This window comes from Anopheles coustani, chromosome 3 (assembly GCF_943734705.1).
Source record: "Anopheles coustani chromosome 3, idAnoCousDA_361_x.2, whole genome shotgun sequence".
NCBI classification, from domain to species: Eukaryota; Metazoa; Arthropoda; class Insecta; order Diptera; family Culicidae; genus Anopheles; species Anopheles coustani.
This window is the reverse complement of record NC_071288.1, coordinates 34,532,156-34,552,800: the sequence shown is the minus strand read 5'-3', so window position 1 is coordinate 34,552,800 and position 20,645 is coordinate 34,532,156. Positions and strand designations below refer to the sequence as shown.

At 43.2% G+C, this 20,645-nt stretch overlaps 6 protein-coding genes across 8 annotated transcripts; 3 read left to right on the top strand and 3 right to left on the bottom strand.

Moving 5' to 3' along the window:
• Positions 1-3,222: 3,222 nt before the first annotated feature.
• On the bottom strand, positions 3,223-3,561 carry LOC131259263 (uncharacterized). The gene has a single exon (XM_058260717.1). It carries the CDS (start codon positions 3,559-3,561, stop codon positions 3,223-3,225), a length of 339 nt encoding a protein of 112 aa, XP_058116700.1.
• An 893-nt stretch (positions 3,562-4,454) lies between these two features.
• On the bottom strand, positions 4,455-5,842 carry LOC131259248 (structure-specific endonuclease subunit SLX1 homolog). Its single transcript, XM_058260692.1, has 4 exons — positions 5,591-5,842; positions 5,471-5,522; positions 5,204-5,398; positions 4,455-5,131 (listed from the first exon to the last, which is right to left on the bottom strand). Exons 1-4 carry the CDS (start codon positions 5,773-5,775, stop codon positions 4,481-4,483), a joined length of 1,083 nt encoding a protein of 360 aa, XP_058116675.1. The 5' UTR covers positions 5,776-5,842; the 3' UTR covers positions 4,455-4,480.
• A 487-nt stretch (positions 5,843-6,329) lies between these two features.
• Positions 6,330-9,478, top strand: LOC131259241 (DDB1- and CUL4-associated factor 12 homolog). Its single transcript, XM_058260683.1, has 3 exons — positions 6,330-7,717; positions 7,796-7,984; positions 8,116-9,478. Exons 1-3 carry the CDS (start codon positions 6,680-6,682, stop codon positions 8,272-8,274), a joined length of 1,386 nt encoding a protein of 461 aa, XP_058116666.1. The 5' UTR covers positions 6,330-6,679; the 3' UTR covers positions 8,275-9,478.
• Positions 9,479-10,241: 763 nt separating this feature from the next.
• Positions 10,242-12,086, top strand: LOC131259244 (methionine synthase reductase). Of its 2 annotated transcripts, none has more exons than XM_058260686.1 (3): positions 10,242-10,488; positions 10,574-10,714; positions 10,781-12,086. In XM_058260686.1, exons 1-3 carry the CDS (start codon positions 10,396-10,398, stop codon positions 11,900-11,902), a joined length of 1,356 nt encoding a protein of 451 aa, XP_058116669.1. In that variant the 5' UTR covers positions 10,242-10,395; the 3' UTR covers positions 11,903-12,086. The 2 variants fall into 2 exon arrangements, with proteins under 2 accessions (XP_058116669.1, XP_058116668.1); XM_058260685.1 differs by having other exon boundaries at positions 10,242-10,491.
• LOC131259252 (muscle M-line assembly protein unc-89) lies at positions 12,071-13,294 on the bottom strand. The gene is made up of 3 exons (XM_058260697.1): positions 13,085-13,294; positions 12,425-13,019; positions 12,071-12,338 (listed from the first exon to the last, which is right to left on the bottom strand). The coding sequence occupies exons 1-3, from the start codon at positions 13,177-13,179 to the stop codon at positions 12,111-12,113; spliced, it is 918 nt and encodes a 305-aa protein (XP_058116680.1). The 5' UTR covers positions 13,180-13,294; the 3' UTR covers positions 12,071-12,110.
• A 337-nt stretch (positions 13,295-13,631) lies between these two features.
• On the top strand, positions 13,632-15,489 carry LOC131259245 (methionine synthase reductase-like). Of its 2 annotated transcripts, none has more exons than XM_058260688.1 (3): positions 13,632-13,755; positions 13,824-14,222; positions 14,283-15,489. In XM_058260688.1, exons 1-3 carry the CDS (start codon positions 13,654-13,656, stop codon positions 15,138-15,140), a joined length of 1,359 nt encoding a protein of 452 aa, XP_058116671.1. In that variant the 5' UTR covers positions 13,632-13,653; the 3' UTR covers positions 15,141-15,489. The 2 variants fall into 2 exon arrangements, with proteins under 2 accessions (XP_058116671.1, XP_058116672.1); XM_058260689.1 differs by having other exon boundaries at positions 13,655-13,755; positions 13,846-14,222.
• Positions 15,490-20,645: the final 5,156 nt, after the last annotated feature.

The window sequence follows — 20,645 nt, the reverse complement described above, 5'->3', positions numbered from 1 at the left end:
AACGCTGACTTCCCTTTCACTGTATTCCCGGACTGGTAAATATGGCTGCTTACGGGCAAGTGATCGGAATATGCGTAATTATTGCCAGCGTGGTGCGTATGCCGGATGTTTCGATAAGCTTTCTTTTCGTGATAACTCCAAGATGGAGTCAATAATGGGGGGCGTCTGGATCGATTCGCTCGCTCTGTCTGCTCCGGAAAGCGATTCTCTTCATTTCAGTGTTTTCTGGCCGAGATCATAAGCCTTTACGCAGCAGCCAAATGTTTCCCACAAGGTTAGGAGTTGCCCTGGCCACTGTTCTGTGGGATTCTTTTATTTTTCTCGCGCCACTTAGATGTCCATAGTGCCTGGGTGTTTGCGTGCTGCAGCTTAAAATCATTTCTTGTGTATGCTTCACAATAGAGCACTCGTGTGATGAGGAGTCAATGCGATGCCGGAGAAAAGTGGTGTATGGTTAGTTGAGCTATGAGAAGTTTTTTATTGTGTGTTTCTATCAAACCCCTAAGAACAGATGGATGTATGATGCCGTGCAATGACTGTTCACGCACCACGAAGTTTCCTTATCGTTCGATTTGCTTCGCCCGTGTGACTACGAATAGAACAAATTATGCGCTCGGTCGGTATCCGGTTCTTTCCGGCACAGTGGTTCTGGTGCATTGCTGCTCGACACAGAACCATAACGTTTTTCTCAGACTACCGGCGCCCGATCTATGCTCACCCATGCTTTGCTATCACGCAACTAATGCAAATTAATATGGCAAAAGCTTCACGGTCGAGAACGGAACAGCATAGACTTAAATAAGCGAACGCATTTTCTTCTGTTTGTGCAAAGTATCTCCGTTGTATTTGGTCTTTCATTACACAAGGCTGTTTGAAAAAGCATAAAAACTGCTTGGTAACATACAAATCGCTACAAAGTACAGCAAATAGATTATAAGAAAACTTTTCAAGTACCTTTAAGCACCAAGCAATAATTTTCGTTTATTAAAAAAAACATGAAATAAATTTTATTTTAAAGCATAAAAAACGATAAACCATCATTTTTTGCATTATGAAAGATACGAGAGGTAAACCGCGGATGACCCGATAAACCATCTAAAAGCTATAAAAACAGTCAAAACTATTGCATAGACGTTCATTTGAAAAACACTGTGTCGGTTGGTTCGTGATCGTTCATAGAATCATTACTCACTTTTAATAAGACATACTGAAGAACTGAAATACAATATCATAACGGTTTGGGGAAACAGCATATGGGTTTAGAAAAATGCCGTACTGAGAGTTGTGACCTACACAGTCTTCTAGAAATACTTCAACAGGACCACCTTCTTGAGTAAGGCACTGACAGGCAGTATAATACCTGCAGTTTATGACTGCATAAAGCCATAGACATCGATATTTCAAAACGGTATCTTTTTTACTTATCTGATTTGATTTTATTGATTCAAGAATTATTATTCTTCATGTTATTTTCAAATTTCTTATATTTTCGCTTTGTTTTGTTCTCTAACATTGGTCCACCACTTTTCCAACACTTGTTTAAGGAGAAAAATCTAATATTTAAGGAGACAATTCACTAAACTAAACGATTCAAATTCTCATTCCCGTCCAATGATGCAAAGAAGGTCACAATGATTGAAAGAAGCATCCTCACACATTGGCGGCTTTATCACTTATCATCGTTTCCTAATGTCTTTACAGCTTTCCCACTTTATTTATTCAATTATGTTCCGTGCAGCCATTTGTTGACACTAGCAACGTGCGCAATTTCCATTTCTTTTCCATTTGAGAAAGAAAAGGCTTTCATTTATCAACCTACCGCGCGGAACGTGGCCAGTAATGGCCCATAAGTGGGCGGTTTCAGTTGCGGCTGAAGGAAGCAAAAAAAACCAACGTTGACGTTGGCATTCGAAACTACGTTGGAGCCTGCGTTCATTAACATTACTTCTTACTACTGGCCGAGGCAGTACGGAGGAATCAGGGAACCACCACTTTCACAGGGTCAACCGTTTCTCGTGCCAATGGCGCACTGTCGGTGGACGAAATAACGTCGTCTTGTCGCAGTTGGCCAAACAGAAATGAATAAATATGTTGCCGCGCGGTCCGGCATTGTGTTTACCTCATTTCCGACTTGGGAAAAAAGTGTCAAATCAAATAGATTTCCCGACACCCGGGGCACATCATTTAACCCTCGCCAGGGTCCGATGATAAACACATTGCGGAGGATGAACTGTCGTTTTGGCCGTCGAGTGAAAGGGACGTGACCACCCATGTAGAGTGTATCCGGATGCATTTCTGCACACCGGCGTGTACATCATCGCCGACGAGAACAATGGCCCAAGCGTCATCGCCAAATCCGGTTTATTTTATTCCCCGGTTTTACAACCTTCAAGTTGCAAATGGGTCACCGGGGCAAATGGTTTGCGACTTTACATTTGGGCGTACTTTTCTGCGGCCGTATCCTCTCCCGAATCAACCGCATTCCGGCCCGCTCCAGGGATTAAAAAATCACGTGGACGAACTTAGGCCAAGCTTGGCGTTATTATTTAGGTTCGAAATTTCCCTCTGGCGGACAACACGACGAAGCCGCGTACCTCGAGGCTTATTTAATGAAAATCAACTGGAACCATCCATCCACCGAGCCCGTGTTGGCACCCCGTGTTGTTTTACCACCTCTCGGGGCCAATACGATCGATTATGTCGGACCGGAGTCAGATGAAAAGTGGCACAGATTTTGGCCTTCACGCGTCTCGAAAAATCGCCTGCAATGAGCGCAACGAGCTGCCAAAAGGCAGGGAAATGAGTTTACGCGGTCTGAGCCCCCGAAAGGCGCACGAAAAATTTACCGCAAACCACTTTCTTTCACACCAAAACTGCCGCTCGATCGATGGCACCGATGACGCATAAACAATGATCCGGCCGGTTCAGGTGTGAAATCGCGCTGCAGTGGAAACTAAAGAAATTCTGTTGCTTTTACGTGTTGTTGGTTCCGTGTTGTTCCGTTTTCTTTCGATTTCTTTTGAGTGGTGCTTGAAATTTGTGTCAACCAACTGACGCCCTCGCTCGCCGCGAACAGAAGATTTAGAGCAACCTGCCCTGTGGCGGGCGCGCATAATTTAGATTAAATTGCTTTCTCTGGGTTTAAGAATGTCTATCATAAGGAGCACGAACCCCACATACCAGCAAAGGATTAAAACACTTCTACTCCACCCGTAGCTTACCTCACAGACCGAAACTGAAGTCCTCGCCGCTTTCATCGCTGAGCACATCGAAAAAGTCGGAACTGTCGTCGACGGCGTTCGGGGGGACAAAGGCGCCACCGAACACGTTGTCCAGACGCTCCTCGACGCCCATCTGCGTCGCGATGCCGTAGATCAACCGCATCAGCACGAGCCGGACAAAGTTGGGTGTGTTCGTTTCCCGCGACTCGTAGTACAGTTGCTTGAGCGTTTTGCGCGAGGGACCCCTCCGCCGGTGCGGAAACCGACGTCTGGCGTCACAGATGCTGGCAATGGCCAGCAGCACGATCAGACCGAGTACCAACACTTGACGGGAGTTCATCGTTAGTACGATTGATTTGCAAGTCTTAACAATTTAGCTTGTGTCCTGCTTGGGACAACACAATCGATCTTCAGGAAACTAAGATGCACAAACGGATACTAGACCGAATTCTAGTGGTTCGTTTAATCCTTCGTAAAGTTGTTTTCAATAGACGGTCACGGAGCGCACGTGGTTAATCGGCACTTCTCGAATTATTTTTTCTTACACATACACTAAATTTACGTGCGAAGACTGAACGCGAACACTAGCAGTATGCTTAAAGACGATCAATTTTTGATTGCGCTTCACCACGAAACGATTGCCTGCAATCACGTTGAGTGTTTGAATCGGAATGATCGCCAACGATCGTGCTGGGTAGCGTAGTAATTTTACTACAGCTTGTTTGTCGTTCGCTCTCTATCTTTTCCCGTCTCTTTCTGTATGCCCTTCTTTCGCTCCGTTTTTATTTCCTTCCTTAATGCTGCTGTGCAACTCGCGGTAGTGGCTGAGATCACGTTCACACCGTGATCACTATTCGGTTAGGCCATGGCTCTCCCCATTTCACCCCATCCGGAATGCGAGAGCATAGAAGGAGTGTGTTTGGAACATAGGATGAGATATTCCATTCACCAAGAAAGCGGCATTTCTTCTCATATCTCAGGAGGAAACATGTTTAGAGTTTAAAGGCGAGTTTCAGCATTGAAAAAAGAATCCATATCATCTAGAGTTTGTTGCGTAACTGATCTAGGATACATCATGTAAGAGATAGTTTAGAATAGTTGCACCAGTTATTATTTTCAACTTATTATAAAATGTGAGTATCCTTAATTTTCTAAATGAGCTAACTTAAGATACTTTTACGGAGTTCGGATCTTTTTTCGTTACAATTTAGAAAAACAATTTAAATACATATAGAAGGGTTAACTACATCCTTAAATATTTATTCATCTTCATCGGATACATCATTTACCTCGAGGGGATCAACATTTTCAACATCATCTACTAAATCACAGCATCCGTTTGCCTTTCTTATGATGTCCCCCCAAAGAAAATGTGTCTCACAAATGGGACAATCACCTTCAACGGGAACGTACTGACCTGGTTCTAAAACTAATCGAGCTAAACATTCGAGATGGGAAATGAGCTGACAACGTGGTTGCAAGCACCTCAAAACTACTTCACTACTTCCCTCCGCCGGCAGGCGAGTGTCAATGGAACCCCTACAAAGAGTACACTCCACATTCGTTTCACTGTGGGCCGGCTCGACACCACCATGCTCCTCTTCATCGGAATCGGAACTAATGACGATGGTATCGGCTGGATTATTGTCCCCTACCGTGGGCCGATCTAATGACTGACTTATATAATCGTCAATTTTCTCACCACCCATTACGATGCGATCGAATTCATCTAAATCGTAATTGATGGGTATTTTTTCGTTCGCCTCCTGATTTGATACGGTCGTATGTGTTCTCAGCGATCCAGCCTCTTTGCTCGCTTTCTTGGCAACGATTGTGGGCTTCCGCTTCTTGTTGACCTTCTTAATTCGCCCGAAGCATATAGGCATGTGGAGGGGTGGAGTTTTCCCAATCTAAAATGTTTGTAACAAGATAATAATGAATAATCTTTTCTGTAACGTTACCAAACAAGAATGTTCATGTACCTCAAATTCACGGTGATACTCGTCGGCCAGCCATCGAATGATAAGGGGTAACCGGTTCCAAGGACCTATTCGAAGCATTTCCGAAAGGATACGGAAGTGGTACTCGAAATACGTTTCATTCCTTAGTTTTTTCTGTATATCCGGTATCTGTTTCATCCGCCTTGAGACTCGTGGCTGCTGCCAGGCCCATTCGAACTTGAAATAACAAAAAAAAACATCTAGATTCGTTTTAATTCTGCGAAGAGCAGAAACTGCTTGCTAGCTTACCCGGAGTGCAGATATATTGTTCGGGAATCCATGAATAATCATAACCATTATCCTTGGAATAGAAGCGTTGATTGAATCATCCACGGTATCTTAAAATTCGTTTGCAAATGGAAATCATACCATGGTCCACGATTCGAAGTCCGCCTAGCGCCGCCTGCATCTTGTCCGCCGTTATGTTGTTTTATTCTACGATTTGGATCCACAGTGTATCCAACATAAGTTCGCCCGGCAAACTTCGGATTAGTACTTTTGCTCACTAGCAGATAAACTCCATAGAAATCCTCAATTTCTTGTACCAAATCCATTGTGAAATTTAACTAGTTGCAATTAGAAGCACAACAAACAAACAAATAAACAAACAAACAAACAAACAAACAAACAAGCTTATCGCGTCGAATGTTGTTTATTTATTTCCTGCATGACCATCACTAGTGTATTCCACAAATGCAGGAATCAAGAGTGCATTTAGCTGAGTCGGAGATATTATGGCACCATTTTATGGTTTTTATTTTAATCAGTTTCGGTTCGATTTTATTTTTGTATCATTTCACTTCTATTGTATACAGGTTATTTTATTTTAAAAAATCAAAATCTTCCTTACCTTTGTGATTCATGTAAAATTAGCATTGAGGAAAACCCAGCTATTTTCGTTGGAAGGAACTAGGTACACCGGCTTAGTTCCAGAAATTGTACAACACTGACAACTCCATTGGATCGGATCTATCAACTAGTGTTGGGAAAATAAATTCCTAGTTGGCATTCTAATCTTTCGATTCCAATCCGGATCTTCGAATCCGAATCCCAAGGGATCTATCAACACTAGTCTAAATTATTTTTCATTACAAAAGGTAGAGATAAACTGCAGACTGACGATTTTTACTAAATTGACGACGTCTCAAAGCAGTTTCCTGGGAAATTTTATTATTTGCCAACTTGCAGCGAATGAAGCTATCAACAAAATGTTCTGACGGCGTTATTTGTGCATGATACAGTGGGTTAAAATTGCGTTTTCCATTGAGCTCATTCCGTATCACCGTCGCACCGCGCCGCCACTGCCTTTCGTTGTTAAACCTTGTGTACGGCTGGCCTCATCGGACCCCGTTGCTGCATCATTCTCGGTGCACAACGGGACAACAAATTACTACTAGTTTGAGCAAAGGTGTTAGAAGTGTTTTGATCTAGCAGCCTCAATCGGCTTGGCATCTGAAAATGTCCAAAACACTTAAACGACCGGTAGCTGGGATACGTCCCGGTTGCTACATCCCGAATCGCCTGGAAGAACGAAGGGCGAGGAACCGAATTCTAAGACAGGAACGGCGCCGGAAGCCCGATAAGCCCGACGACTTTGTCACGTACGAAGATAGCGACAGCGAGGAAGAAACCCCGAGCCAGCAGAACGAGGTCCTCAGCACATCGTACAACTTTGTAGACTACATAAGAAGCAGAGAATCAGACTTGCGGGAGGAAAGATCGATCGATCCGGCGTACGCCAGTCGTCACATCTTGACTCACGATATGTTTAAGGAAACGCCGATCTCGCTGGGTAACATCAACAAGGTGTTCTGCTCGCAGTGGCTCAGCAACCGACAGGTGGTGTTCGGCACCAAGTGCAATAAACTGATGGTGTACGACGTGAACATGCGAAGGGTGGACGCGATACCGACGCTACCGAACAGTCGCGGCGCCAGCCCCGATACCCAGTCCGGCATTCATGCCTGCCAGATCAACCCTAGCCACAACTTGCTAGCGACCGGGGCGCGACATTCAGCAGATATCGCCATCTACCGATTACCGACGCTCGATCCGTTGTGCATCGGCGAGAATGCACACACGGACTGGGTGTTTGATATGTGCTGGCTGGACGATCAGTTTCTGGTGACGGGAGCACGCGACAACAATCTCGCACTGTGGCGGGTAAACGAAGATCTGATGGAGTTCCCGGTGGCAAAGGATGGCGAGGAGGAACAGGATGTGCCCACGTATGCGCACATTTCGCCAGTATCGGTGAAACTATGTCGTGGGGCGCAGAAGATTCGAGCCGTGTGCTTTAACCAAGAATACCGGGAGCTAGCTTTGCTATCGCTTAACGGCTACATGCATCTTTTTAATGCGGAGACATTTTCGCAGAAGCTTTCCCGGAAGCTGCCAAACTGCCAGGAAAACGTTTGTATCGCTTGCCAACCGAATGGGCTCTACGCCGTCGGGTGTCGTTCTTATACGCTCTTGTTGGATCCTAGAACGTTGCAGGTAAGTACCTTCGGCGTGACTTCGATGTAGCAAAACACATCATGGTGATAATACAATACCAAATGATTGTCTTTGCAGGCAGTGAAAAAAATTGCTTCCCGATACAGTGGATGTGGAATCCGTTCGGCAAGCTTCCAGGGCAACATCCTTACCATTGGAACCGGCTTGGGGATGCTTATGTTTTACGACATTCGGGCTGGAAAGTATCTGGAATCGTGCATCAATTCCTCACGAACAGTAGTACTGAAGGCGAGCAGAGGCTACGTGGTAGGTATCAAAAGGCGTCAAACGGGAAAGGTCACAATTCCTCTGGATAAAGAATCATTTTATTAATAACATTATACCGTAGTGTGTACGATTGGCTAACTATAAAAAACCTTTTCTTTTCATCTTTTTAGGCACAATTTCCCGATGAGGAAATAGATGGCTTCCAGCAAATGAAGTACATGCCGGCAATTTACACGCACTGCTACGATCGTAGCGGGACCAGATTGTTTACCGCGGGCGGACCATTACCAGCAACATTGATAGGAAATTATGCAGGCATTTGGCAATAGTGATTCCGTTCAACTGGTACGAAGGCACAACATGGGTGGGTATCGAATGCGCATACGAAAAGCATACTTTGTGGTATCAACTGGTGAGTGGAGCGTTTTAGGAGGTATTGATTTTGGCTAATTAGTTGCGACCATTTTTAACACAATGTTCAGTAGACTGCAAAAGTCTTTTTTAAAGTATCATCAACAAAAACGTGAGCAATTAAAATTTTACGTCGGATACCCTAATCATAGCCAATTTTATGTTTACGGTAAAAGGTGCATTTTTCCGATTCTTAAATCATGACTAAGAAAAAAAGCTTTCCTTCCCATTTCTTCGAATTTCCCTCCTGAAATGAGTGCATGATGTTCCTTGTTTTCGATTTAACATTATCGCTCCTATAACATTGATACCACTTATGATATGCTCTTTGTTTATCTCTGATACTTCCACGAGATTATTAAACACCTAAAAAACGTTTAATTATTGTGCGAACCGGTAGCAAACATCAACTAGCAAATTAATAGTGTACGTAAGAAAAGATACATTCGGATCTTGACTAATGACTTGTAGGTTTAGGAGAGCACAACCAATAAACGGTAATATTTGATAACATAATAGATACCAAGACGATATGAAAGAAATTGGTAGCAGTTTGAGATGGTCAGTGAACATGAGTGATAACACATGAAGAGAAAAACATCTTTTGTCTCAACACATTATCAATAGGGCTGAGTAAAAGGCATTAGCTCAGGTTCAATTTAAAGGTTGTTAACAAAAAAACAGTCCCATCTCTTAACCAGTGGACCCACAAGCAAAGCAAGTGATTATTTTACTAAGTTATTTTTACTTTGTTTTCGTACTTTGCAAATCGTATAGAGTTCTGCTAATTTTATAGACGGTTTTAAGTAAGTAAACTATTTACGACAACTTATCGAATAATACTGGACTAAAAGTTGTTATGCGACCATGATGCATACAAGCATGGAGCATTAGGAGAAACGAAAGTAAAAAATCAACATTTCATTTTATCTAGCTAAAAATGCTCAAGGCGATTCGCTAGTTAAACAACTTGAAGGCAATTGCATTGCAGTAAAGGGTTGGTTTTGCCTTGCGATTTTTCTTTTAAGTGTGTTATAATATTTCGTTCCCTCGACATACATTTGTTCAGAATGCCCCCGATAAATGTGTACATAGGATAAGTTAACGTTTTCAATAAATCTGGAAAACTAACTTTCATTCATTTTCATCCAGTGGGATAAGGGAGATATATTTGTCGGTAAAATGTAATAGCGTTTCACCTTCAATGGTTGGTAAAATGGTCAACAGTTGAAAATATCTCCGCTCGAAAGATAAATCCAACTTTAAATTCGAAAAAATGTTAGTAGAATCGATACCAAGTCACACGTTATTTGTAATGCATTCTCGTTTCAACTTTCCGAAGCTTTGGGAGATTGTGCAAAAATGTAAAATTAGTGAAAATGCGTTTCCTTTGATCATCATGACAAAAAACCCAACCACCTTAACCTATTGAGAGTTAATTTTTTTTGTCGGGCGCATTGTGGTCAACAGCCGGTAACACGTGGTCCGACAAAATTGGAAATCTCTGGTTTCGAACCACCGAAATTGTAGACCATTGCCGGTGAATACGTTTGTATATCTATTGATTTGCTAATCGGGTTACTTTTATGTTTTTAAAATATTCTCAGCTATTTCATTATCACTATCACATACCGTAAAAACATGATAAAGAAGAAATAAATAGAAATCTTGAAAGCAACCGTTGAACTGATTCGTGCGAATCTGAGCCGGTTGGATTTGGCTACGGTTGTTTGTAGATTAGAATTTAGTCCGACTAGTGGTCGAACAAGTGTGAACTAGCATTAGCATTATAACGCCATCTCTACCAAGGAGAAGCACGTTGCAGGTGGTCTTACTTGTGACAGCTGTCAGTAAGGATACGCTGTTTATTTGTCGTACAAAATATTTTTACCAAAGCGGCAATCTGCTTTGAGTGTGCTTCTATTATAAACCGTGCTTGTGCTGAATTTCTCTAATTAATCGATTGCCTAGTATAGAGTGAAGTTTGTAAAAGAGCTTCGATACTTTGGGAAGTGTTTTACTTCAATCAGGAAGTGAAAATGAATGTTTTAGAGCAGTACAAAGCCACCGTGCTAACACTCCCAAAACTACCAGCACATTTCATCGAGGCAAATCTGGCTGATAGTGGGCAGGTGGTAAGATTTAACAACAGTGCCGCAATAATAACCACCATCATTGATAACTTGAATTTGGATTCCAAATGTGTTTATTCGATAGCCGCATGACCACTTGCAAAGCACCTCCCGGCAACCATTTGGCTCGAGCAGTGTTTACAAAACAAGCATTCTTCACTACAGAGTTCTGGCGGAAGGGGACGATGTAAAAACTGTTTATGAAGTAGCGTTAAAGCTTCCTCCGGTAAGATATAATTATTGCAATTTCAAGAAAAACCCCTAATTGTTTTCGATGATTTGTTTGTCACAGAATATGGAGGAAGAATATTTCCCTGGTGACGCGATCGGTATTCTCACATACAATCTGCCCAGCGAAGTGGATTACGTTTTGGACCGCTTGCACCTGCTCGAGGAAGCGAACAAAACGTACGAAGTAAAGCTGGCGAAGCCGGTCAAAAAGAAAAACCCAGAACTGCCCCATTACGTGCCCAAGCTTGTGACACCTCGCCGGCTACTTTTGGAGTGCTTGGACATTCGAATCACGCCGCGCAAAGCACTCCTCCAGACCATGGCCGGCTATACCAGTGATGAGTGTGAAAAAAGATTGCTCGAAATCCTAGCCTCCAAGGAAGGATCGAATCTGTACAATGAGTTGATCTTAAAGAACGAAATGAACTTCATCCACATGTTAAAGTACGTTGCCAGTTGCAAACCCCCGTTGGCGATGCTGATCGAGCATTTGCCCCGACTACAGGCACGGCCGTACTCGATTGCAAGTTACGGTAGAGAAAATCAGGTACGCATTGCGTTTGCAATGTTGAACGATGGCAAGGTGGGCCTCACGACGCACATGCTCGAGAGCAAACTGCTACACCCGAACAAATGGGACAAGTATCTCTACATCTACCTGCGCCAGTTGAAGCCCGTCTTCCACTATCGCGAGGAAGACTTGGAAAAGAATATTATCATGATCGGACCCGGCACGGGAATGTCACCGTACGTAGGATTTCTAGAGTTTCGTAAACACGCAAAGGTATCGAATCGCAAGGTAAAGCTGGGGACCACTTGGTTGTTCACGAGCTGTCGCTATAAGAGCCGCAACTATCTGTACGAGAACGAACTGAAACAGCACGTGCGGGACGGTGTCCTGGATCAACTGCATGTGGCATCCTCCCGTGACACGGACAGCCAGTACAAATTCGTGCAGGAAATTATCGAGGACAAGAAGGAAGAGTTGATCGACCTACTGCTTGACGATAGCACGAAGCTGTACCTGTGCGGGGAAGGTCGTACGATGTTGCCCCGAATTCAAGACACGATTGTGACGTGCATGAGCAAGGTGAAAGGCATTCCCAAAACTGAAGCAGCGGACCTGTTGGCGGAGTACAGAAAAACGGGAAAATATCTGTACTACTCGATGATACGGTACTGAGTCTATTGTGTGCGTTAATGCGAACAGTATCGTAGCCACTTGTTGAGGTGATGATCTTGTGTCTCTTGATTCAACTCATCAATGGTTATTTGGTTGGTGTATTTAAAATAAACATCTATTTATAGAACTCCCATTAGATTTTTAATAAATAGAAAATGAATGAATGCTTCAAACTCGGGCTTTACATACAGAATTTAATGCGAGGCTTTTATTCGCTAGCTTTTTTCTTTAACTTTCGATACATTTCGATGACACTCTGCTGTTCGCGTTCTATATTCAGACGCGTAGCCATTGGTAATTTTTTACGCTTTCCTTTCAAGTCTACTTTAGTAGGCGGTACCTTCTTCGATGCACGTTTTTTCGTTGGCGTTTGCTCATCTTCTTCTGGCTTTTTTGGCTCTATCAACGAGTGCAATAATAGACGTTTGCTGGCCGGCTGCAAAGAAAAAAAAGATTAAATGTGAATCACGTGTTTATAGAATCAGGTTCTTTTTTCCAACTATCGTGAAACGAAGTACGAACCCGCGCTACACTTTCCGGTTTGTTGGCTCGACGTGGCAGTGTATGCAGGGACGGTGGTTCCTTTACGACGTCCCCGAACGGAACATAATCATACTGATACTCCTTCAAAAGTAAGTCTTCTTCTTGCCGTTTTTGCTCCTCTTGTTTCTGCAACTTGAGAGCCTTTTTTTCGGTCATCGTCGGTTTTTTAGCCTTTGCCACCCGCTTGTCGGGTTTGCCGCCTTTCCTTTCATTTTGTTTCATACGTTTGTTTAACATTTCATCTACCTCGTTTCCCTTACGTTTGCGAATCCGAATCGCACCCGTTTCTTCGTTGCGCTCAACTTCCACGCCATACTTTACACCGAAATCATTTTCTACAGTACGGTCCTCCTGCATTCTGGTTGCTCGATTCAAAAAGGATTCCTCCGATTCCTTCGGTTGCTTCTTGACCGCGGTTTTTCCGATATGGATTGTTGGCTGCGTTTTACCACGAGGCTCTTTTCGTGAGTTGCGGCGAGTCGCCTGTTCCTTCATCTGCATGAATCTTTTGAACTGTTGCGATACTTCCTGCACATCGCGCTCCTTTGGAGGGTTGTTTATATGGTCCTTTATACTATTCAAGACACCCAGTCAGAATTACGAAACGAGGGTAAAGATAAATATCGTTAGTTTACTTACGCGGCCTCCCGTTCGGCTAAACGTTTAAGCGGATCACGAACTCCGTGCCGCTTCGGGACAGGAATTTTACGATGTTTCGGTCCGAAACGAGACATCTTGTTGACTGTTTGATTTTTCTTGAGCGATTATCTCGCTTAAATATGGATCCAACAAACTGTTCAATTTGCCGGCCGCAAAGAAATGCGACCCGAACTTTTATAAACAAAACAAAATCACATGCCAGCAACCATGGCTGTCAGATGTTGTCCTCGGAGATGACAGTAGACATTCGATCAAGGGAAATTAAAGCATAAAAATTAACGGCTTCAAAGAGGTTTGGTTTTTGTTTAGCAATAGGAAGAATCTACATGGAAGAATAGAAAATTTACAAACTTCTGAAAACAAAACTTATTTTAGTTTTGCAACCGCTGATTTGCTAGGAAAGTTGGCTGATGGAAGTGATGCCAACAAGTCGTAACAACTTTAAATTTATTAATCTGCTGGCCACACTGCATTTGTTTTGATGTGCACGTGCTCCAATGTTTTTATTTGTTTTCTTCACGTAGTGCTTATCCCTCAAACTTTCCAGCATGGATATCGTCAATATATCCGAGGTTTTACTTGAGTATGAAGGAAAAGCTCTTACCTTGCCTGCTGTTCCAACAAGTTTCATATGCGTCGAGGAGAATTGCGTATGATAAGTTATTATTATTATTATTTACATGCTTCATCAACCCGGCATATTTCTCCTCACTTGCAGTCGGATCTACCTTTACCAACAGGGCATTTACAAGCGAATGCACCACAACCGTTTGCTGCCACCAAAGTTTTAGACGGTTTTATTTCCAACCTGAAACCCGTACTCGAGGGAGAAGATGTGAAAACGGTCTATGATGTCACATTGAACTACTTCCAAGATGCTCTCCATCGGCACTGGCCGGGCGATACGATAGGGATTTTAACGTACAACTTACCGGCCGATGTATACTACGTATTGAATCGTTTGGATTTGGAAGGTAAAGTAGATGCTATCCATCGTGTGGGGATTGATAAAAATTGCACGAAGAAAGCGGCCAAGGTACCACCATTTGTTCCTGCCGCTGTGAGTTTGCGGCGTCTTTTCAGTGAATGTTTGGATTTGCGCGCCGTTCCGAAAAAGGTAAGCTCAAGCTGGACCACCCTTCGGAAATCGATCATAATGTTGGGTTTTATGTTTTAGTCTTTGATCCGTGCCCTAATCCCTTGTACCAGCGACCCATGCGAAAAGCGATTCCTGGAAGTGCTTTGTTCAAAAGAAGGACATAGCGTGTACGAAGAATACATCCTTAAACAAGGAAAAGGATTTACCTCTCTCCTTAAGCTGGTCGCTTCATGCAAGCCAACGACAGCAATAATGATAGAACATCTTCCGAGATTAATGCCGAGGCCATATTCAATCGCAAATGCGCACCGTGAGGACGGAAAGCCGACGATTCGTTTTATATTTTCACACAACGCATCGAGGCCTGGAATCACAACCACATACCTACGCGGACTTGACACTAGTGCCCTTGTCTATTTTTACTTCCGACAAAGTAGTGCATTTACCATTAAGGATAGTGAACTGCAGAACGATTTGATAATGGTGGGAACTGGCACGGGCGTTTCACCATATCTCGCTTTCCTGGACCTTCGTGCTGAGGCGCTGGCAAAGGGACAGACGATTGGGAAGGCTGAACTAATAGCAGGTTTTCGCTACCGGGACCGAAGCTACCTGTGCCAGGAAGAAATTCTGGGTTACGTTGAAACTGGCGTGCTCGACGCCTGCTACGAAGCGTTTTCCAGGGATGAAAACAGCCGATTTAAATACGTACAGGATCGCATCAAAGAACGCAAAGCGCAGATTGTAGAGAACTTGAGGAGTCCACATGGCTTATTTTTCGTTTGCGGCGATTCGAAGGTTCTCCTGCCTCAAATTACTGCTACCATAGTAGAGTTACTAGCAGAGTCATCAGAGGACCCAGAAAGGGAAAGTAGTAAAGCGTTTATCGACCAGTTGAAAAAGGATGGTAAATATCGGGAGGACGTTTGGTTGTGAGTAGTTTTTTTTTCCCGGACGACATCCGTTAAACTCAAACTGACAGTAAAATCATAACCGTATGAAAGTGATACGATTTATTACAAAAGGATATCGATAAATAAAATAAAAATAATTATTGAAGGAGGTCACAGGAGTTTTGGCCCACTAGAAAGGAGATCAATTATCACACTGATTTCAAATACCCGCGCCTATTTCAAAATGGTTAGCTGTTTTTTTCCAATAGAAATTTAATAAAACCAAACCTTAAGAACGTAAAACGTTTTTAACAAAAACCTTAGGAAAATTATTGTTCATTCGGTATTCCGTTAACAATCGCTAAAGAACGGTTATTCACCCAGCAAATAAATATTTCAAAGGAAGATTAAAGTTTACATTATTACATTATTTAAGCATGTACAATTAGTTGTTGTATGTCGAAATAATTTGCAAATTGCAAATGAATTACATATCACATAAGTTTACAAAATCTAATGTTGTACGTTTAAATACCATCCTTTATTACTCTTTACCACCTTTTCCTATGTTGGCTGAACAGACTTACCTTCACTATCGGGATATTATTTTCGGATTATGTATCTCCGTCACGCAGTACAAAACAACGTTCTACCATGACTAAACGTAAACATATTTGATCGCTTTATTACAGCATTGGAAAAAGTTGGACTACAAAATATTACCGTATCGAATGTTGCATTTATGCGTCTATATATGGATATGGTAGTGCAATGTGGTGTGACTTCATCCTTTATTCATTACAATAAAAAATACCACGAAAACCTACGTACCGTTCTAATACCGTGCAAAACCGTTTGTTTCAGCATGTTAACCATATCATACTATGGCGTTGAAATTATGGAAACATGGTAAAATTCATGAATACTTTCATTTTCTGTTTCTTGTCAAAACTCTACCCCCGCAATGTGCTGCACGTTGCTTTTTAAATGCTGTTTGGATGCACCCGCCTCACGGGCCCCAGAATGATTTCCTATACACACAGAAAAGAAAAATCTTATAATAATTACAAAAAAGAACTCACGCTACGTTCCCCAAAAACACTTCCCCTCTCGTACACGAATAAAAAAAGCGGCAATTTACGATTAAGAAGCCTTACGTCGCTAATATAGTATTATATCAGCAGGTTGTGATGGATTTATGTGCCTATTTACATATCGTCCTGCAGTAGAGCGTTTGGTGGTGGTGGTGGGACTGAAAGTTCAATCCGTAGCGAACCTTCTTAATGCGAAAAGAAATCGTTTACTTGCACTCTATATACATTCAGGGTGGTGTGTTTGGATCCTGCTACTTGTGCCATCGTTAGTTGGGATCGATCGATTTTAGCCGCGTTAAACTTCGGGACACCCTGAAAAGTATAACGCATTTTACCACTTCGTTATGGCTGTCGATTGCTTTGTATGTACACGCCGCTCACAATAACGGCGTTTTTCTTCCGGGTTAACTAAATCGATCAGTGCGTTCGATAGTACAATTTGTCTCATCGATAGTTGCATCTGTTATCATGTTAGCACAAAAGCTTGAAGCAGCTCGCGTTGTGCGTGCAGTACAACTATTGAGCGACCACATTCGGAGTTGCATCTCCCTTATCTCGCTATCGGCTGTAATACCTTAGTCATTTTTATTGTTTTTTACGTTGGTGGGAGAGCTTGTCAGTTCAGTTTACGTAAGTGGTACACGTTTGATGCCGCGAAGCAGCAGCACCGCGGAAGGCCGTGGCACCGGTATTCAGTTTGTGTTCAGGTTTTCCACTGGCGCCCCGTTCCAGCCCGAGGACGGGGGGTCGTTTTTATGCGAAACATGTGCAACATTGATTGTGGAAGTCAAGGCGATATTGTTGCTAGTTCGTTCGTTCGATGGGCTGTTGTGTTAGCATTGTTTCCGCATCGTCCAAAAGCCGCCCCCGGTAGCGGCCGACCGATATTGGAATCTTTCCCTCATTACCTCTTTCCTGCCGGGTTGGTGATGGATGGTTACAAGTGTGTCATGGATGTGGATACGAATGAACACATGATTTCATAAACACCCTCCCGGGTAATTAGAAAACAACCAAAATCCGTCCCCACCGAAATTTATAAAACATTCAAACTCTCTTTCTCCGGTAGAACACGCTGAGAGGCTTTGGTTGCCGATAAACTGCCCTGCCCTGTGTGTGTTTGCTTGTCCACTTCATCAGCGGAATCAATGGACCAGATTAAAACGGCCACTCATGCGCGCCCCACATTAGGCGGCGTACCTTCCTCGGGGTGTTAGTGGGGCATGAGTTGATAAGATAAAGCCGGAAGTAGCTGACATGACGATCTGGCAAAAAGAAATGTATACAGGACCAACCGGGAGGAGGAGTTCATTCAAGAAGCCACATCACACATTCGGCCGCAGTGTGTCGAATAGTTGTAGCTGAATGTTATCTGATAACGGTTCGGTGATACACCCGGTGTTAATTTTGTTGGACACAATTATAGACGGCAGTATTCGTTGCAGGGATGCTAGGAATGGTTGCAGTTTGTACAAATGACTTATTTCGCTGGTAATGGTTTAAAGGCAAACTAAATGGCTAACACGAGCCGCATGTGTTGGATTTCGCTGGTCATTTTCTGCTTTAATACTGGCAACATATTTTCTCTTTTTAAGAGAAAATCAACTACAATCATGTTCAATTTCACATGCAGTCGGAGTGTTACAAAACCCGGAAATCTGAAATTACTTCATCACACTCCAAGGAGCTTTTGATTTCACGCGCCCTCTTCTTCTTAGTTCCCGACCCCCAGTGTTCCACCAATATCGCACGAGAACAATCATCTTTACAACGACGATGGGACGACACACACGTTTCCTTCTCCCTTGCTGCGAACCATCCGAGATGGTGGGTTGCATTGAAGCATAAGGTCAAATTAATTTACCCCGTAACCGAGAGTGTCACGACGTTAGTGAGACACCTTGTCGCCCTCGTCTCTCCTCAAAACAAGAGCTGCTCTTCATCGGTGTCGTACCATAGAGTAAATTGTCTGCTTAGAAACACCTCGTAAAACCCTCCAGCATCTCCTCCGCATGGAGTGTGATGTTACGAAAAAAAAACCGGCACCCGAAGCCGCTGCTAGGCGGAATATGAAATGATTATCATCTTCGTGTAGCGTGAAACATTAAAGAACCGTTCCCTACCAAAGCCATACAGTCCGTGACTCTTGGCGCGAGGCACACAAGAACCAGCTACATAAAAAACACACAAATCATAGCGAACAAGTAAAAACATAGCTAAAGTAATTTTATTCAATTACTAAGACAATGAATCACTTGTTACTGAACCGGAACAAAATATGTAGCACATTTTGCGTTCAATAGTTTAACTTGATGCGCCATCACGCATTTATGTTCAGTTAATTTTTGCACCATCGGTTGTCCAAATTATAGCAAAGGAGATCCTAAAGATGTCATTAGTTTTAGTACGGATTTTCCTAATTTATCTTATTGATTCTGTTTCAAATTGGTTGACAAATGTCGACAAAAACCATCTAGTAAACAACATTTGAACAAGAACCATCGATCGGATTGACGATCGTGGGAAAATAGTTGAACAAAGCTTAAATCGAGAGGGTCGGCCGCCTACAAAAATATGATTTTTATTTTTCAATTTATGCTATAAGAACAATTAGTTGAATTTCATATTGCATAATATTTTTTCAACTAATAATGGAATATCGCACACACAACATTTCTTATCAATCTAATCATTGTCCTAAATGAGAGCGACGGTCTGAACTACAGCATTGACATTCTTCTGAAAATCTATCCCTCTTCAGAAATAAGATCACCGGCTTACACCCTCGACGTTCACCGCCGCTACCGGCTTCAGTATTAACCCAGGTAACGGTAAAGTCTATCACAGACAGAATCGTCTGCCGTGTCACTGCCGCACCGGCACCGGGACCATCGTCACGGGATTTAAACCGTTTGATACCGCATATTCCCCTCCCTCTCTCCCTCTCTTCCCCTTTGCTGCAGGGCACCATATCGGCACGAGCGATATATACACAGTCCCTGGGACCCGTTTCCAGTGGATGAATCATCCTCGCAAGCGAGGTTTGTCACTGTGGTTTTTATTGCCCACATTTCGTTGGCGACGGAAAAACTGCTACGAGGCCCGAGTGACTCACCGGTATAACCTCTGCCCGTGTCCGGCCGAAGAAACTCTCCCTTTCTTAAGTGGACGTTTAACACCTTACGTCCCCATTTCACCTATCCTTAAGGGAGCGAGAGAGTGAAGGTATCTGTGATTGGTTATTTTTTTGGATATAAAACTCCCGTCACAGCGTGATCGCGCGAAAGATCGTCGATCCTCGTCAAACCGTTAGAAGCTGAACAACTGTACATAATTATGTAGCAAATTACAAATAATTTAGCAACTTAGAAGCTAAAACATACGTTAAAACCGAGCACTAGTTTTCAGAAGAGTCTCCAGAGAGTTTGATTGATTTATGATCGCATCTGTCCGTAGAAACATTTGCGAGAAAGTGCTTTAAACAAAAAGAGAAAAAAAAGTACTCCATGTGTTCGCTCTGAACCGTTTCAGACTCAGTCAACACACCAGTGGCAGACACATTAAGCCATGCTGCAATTAAACTATACATGTGTCGCCTCTCCATCCGACGAACTACCCCGGGATGGGATGTCTGGATCTATGCTTTCCAAAGCGAATTATTTATAGCATAAAAAGCGGCTTGCATGAAAAATCGTGTCTCGTGGGGTTTTTTGCGCCTTCGTTTAGTGTTTTTTTTTTATTCTTTCTTATGTGTACAGCCCCAGCAAATGTACCAGCATCGTACCGTCTGAAGATGGGAGCATATGTAGATCCTCCTGGAAGGGAACAGTAGCGTAGGTTTGCGCGGCTTCCGTTGGAAGCGAAAGAACCTCTCCGCTCTGCCTACAGCTGGCGGCGGCCTGATGTTGGCACCGGGAAAATAAAACCCCTCCTTGCCGTCCACCACGGTGCAAACACGATTGGGATCGTCTATCGAAAGGGAACATCAACTTGTGTGAAGGCGGTAGCAAAAACCGCTTTTGGTACGGGTAAAGCACCGGTAGCCATCTCCATCCGGTTCTGTGCTGTATGTTTGTCTGTAGACTTTTGGAAAACATACTAAACGCTTTGTGGTCGATGGCAAGACAGTGCTAATCAAAATTTGCAACACCGTCCCATGCTGGTGTGTTTGTGTGTTTGTGCTTAAGGAAAGGGTCACGACGCTAGCACCTAACAGCAAACAAACGCACAAACACACATTACTCAAGGACCAGACTACCAGCAGGGCAGGGAGTGAAGCGTGGTTCGAGGAACACACGACACGCACGCGGGCTTCAAGTGTCGTCCGGGATCGGCAACCAACGTGATTTTCTTCAATGAGATGTAAATTTTAATAGAATAATTCCAGCGACAGTGCGCTTCTGCCTTTTCTCTTGATTCTTCTGCACTCGCCTTTTTACAATCCTTTAGCTTCA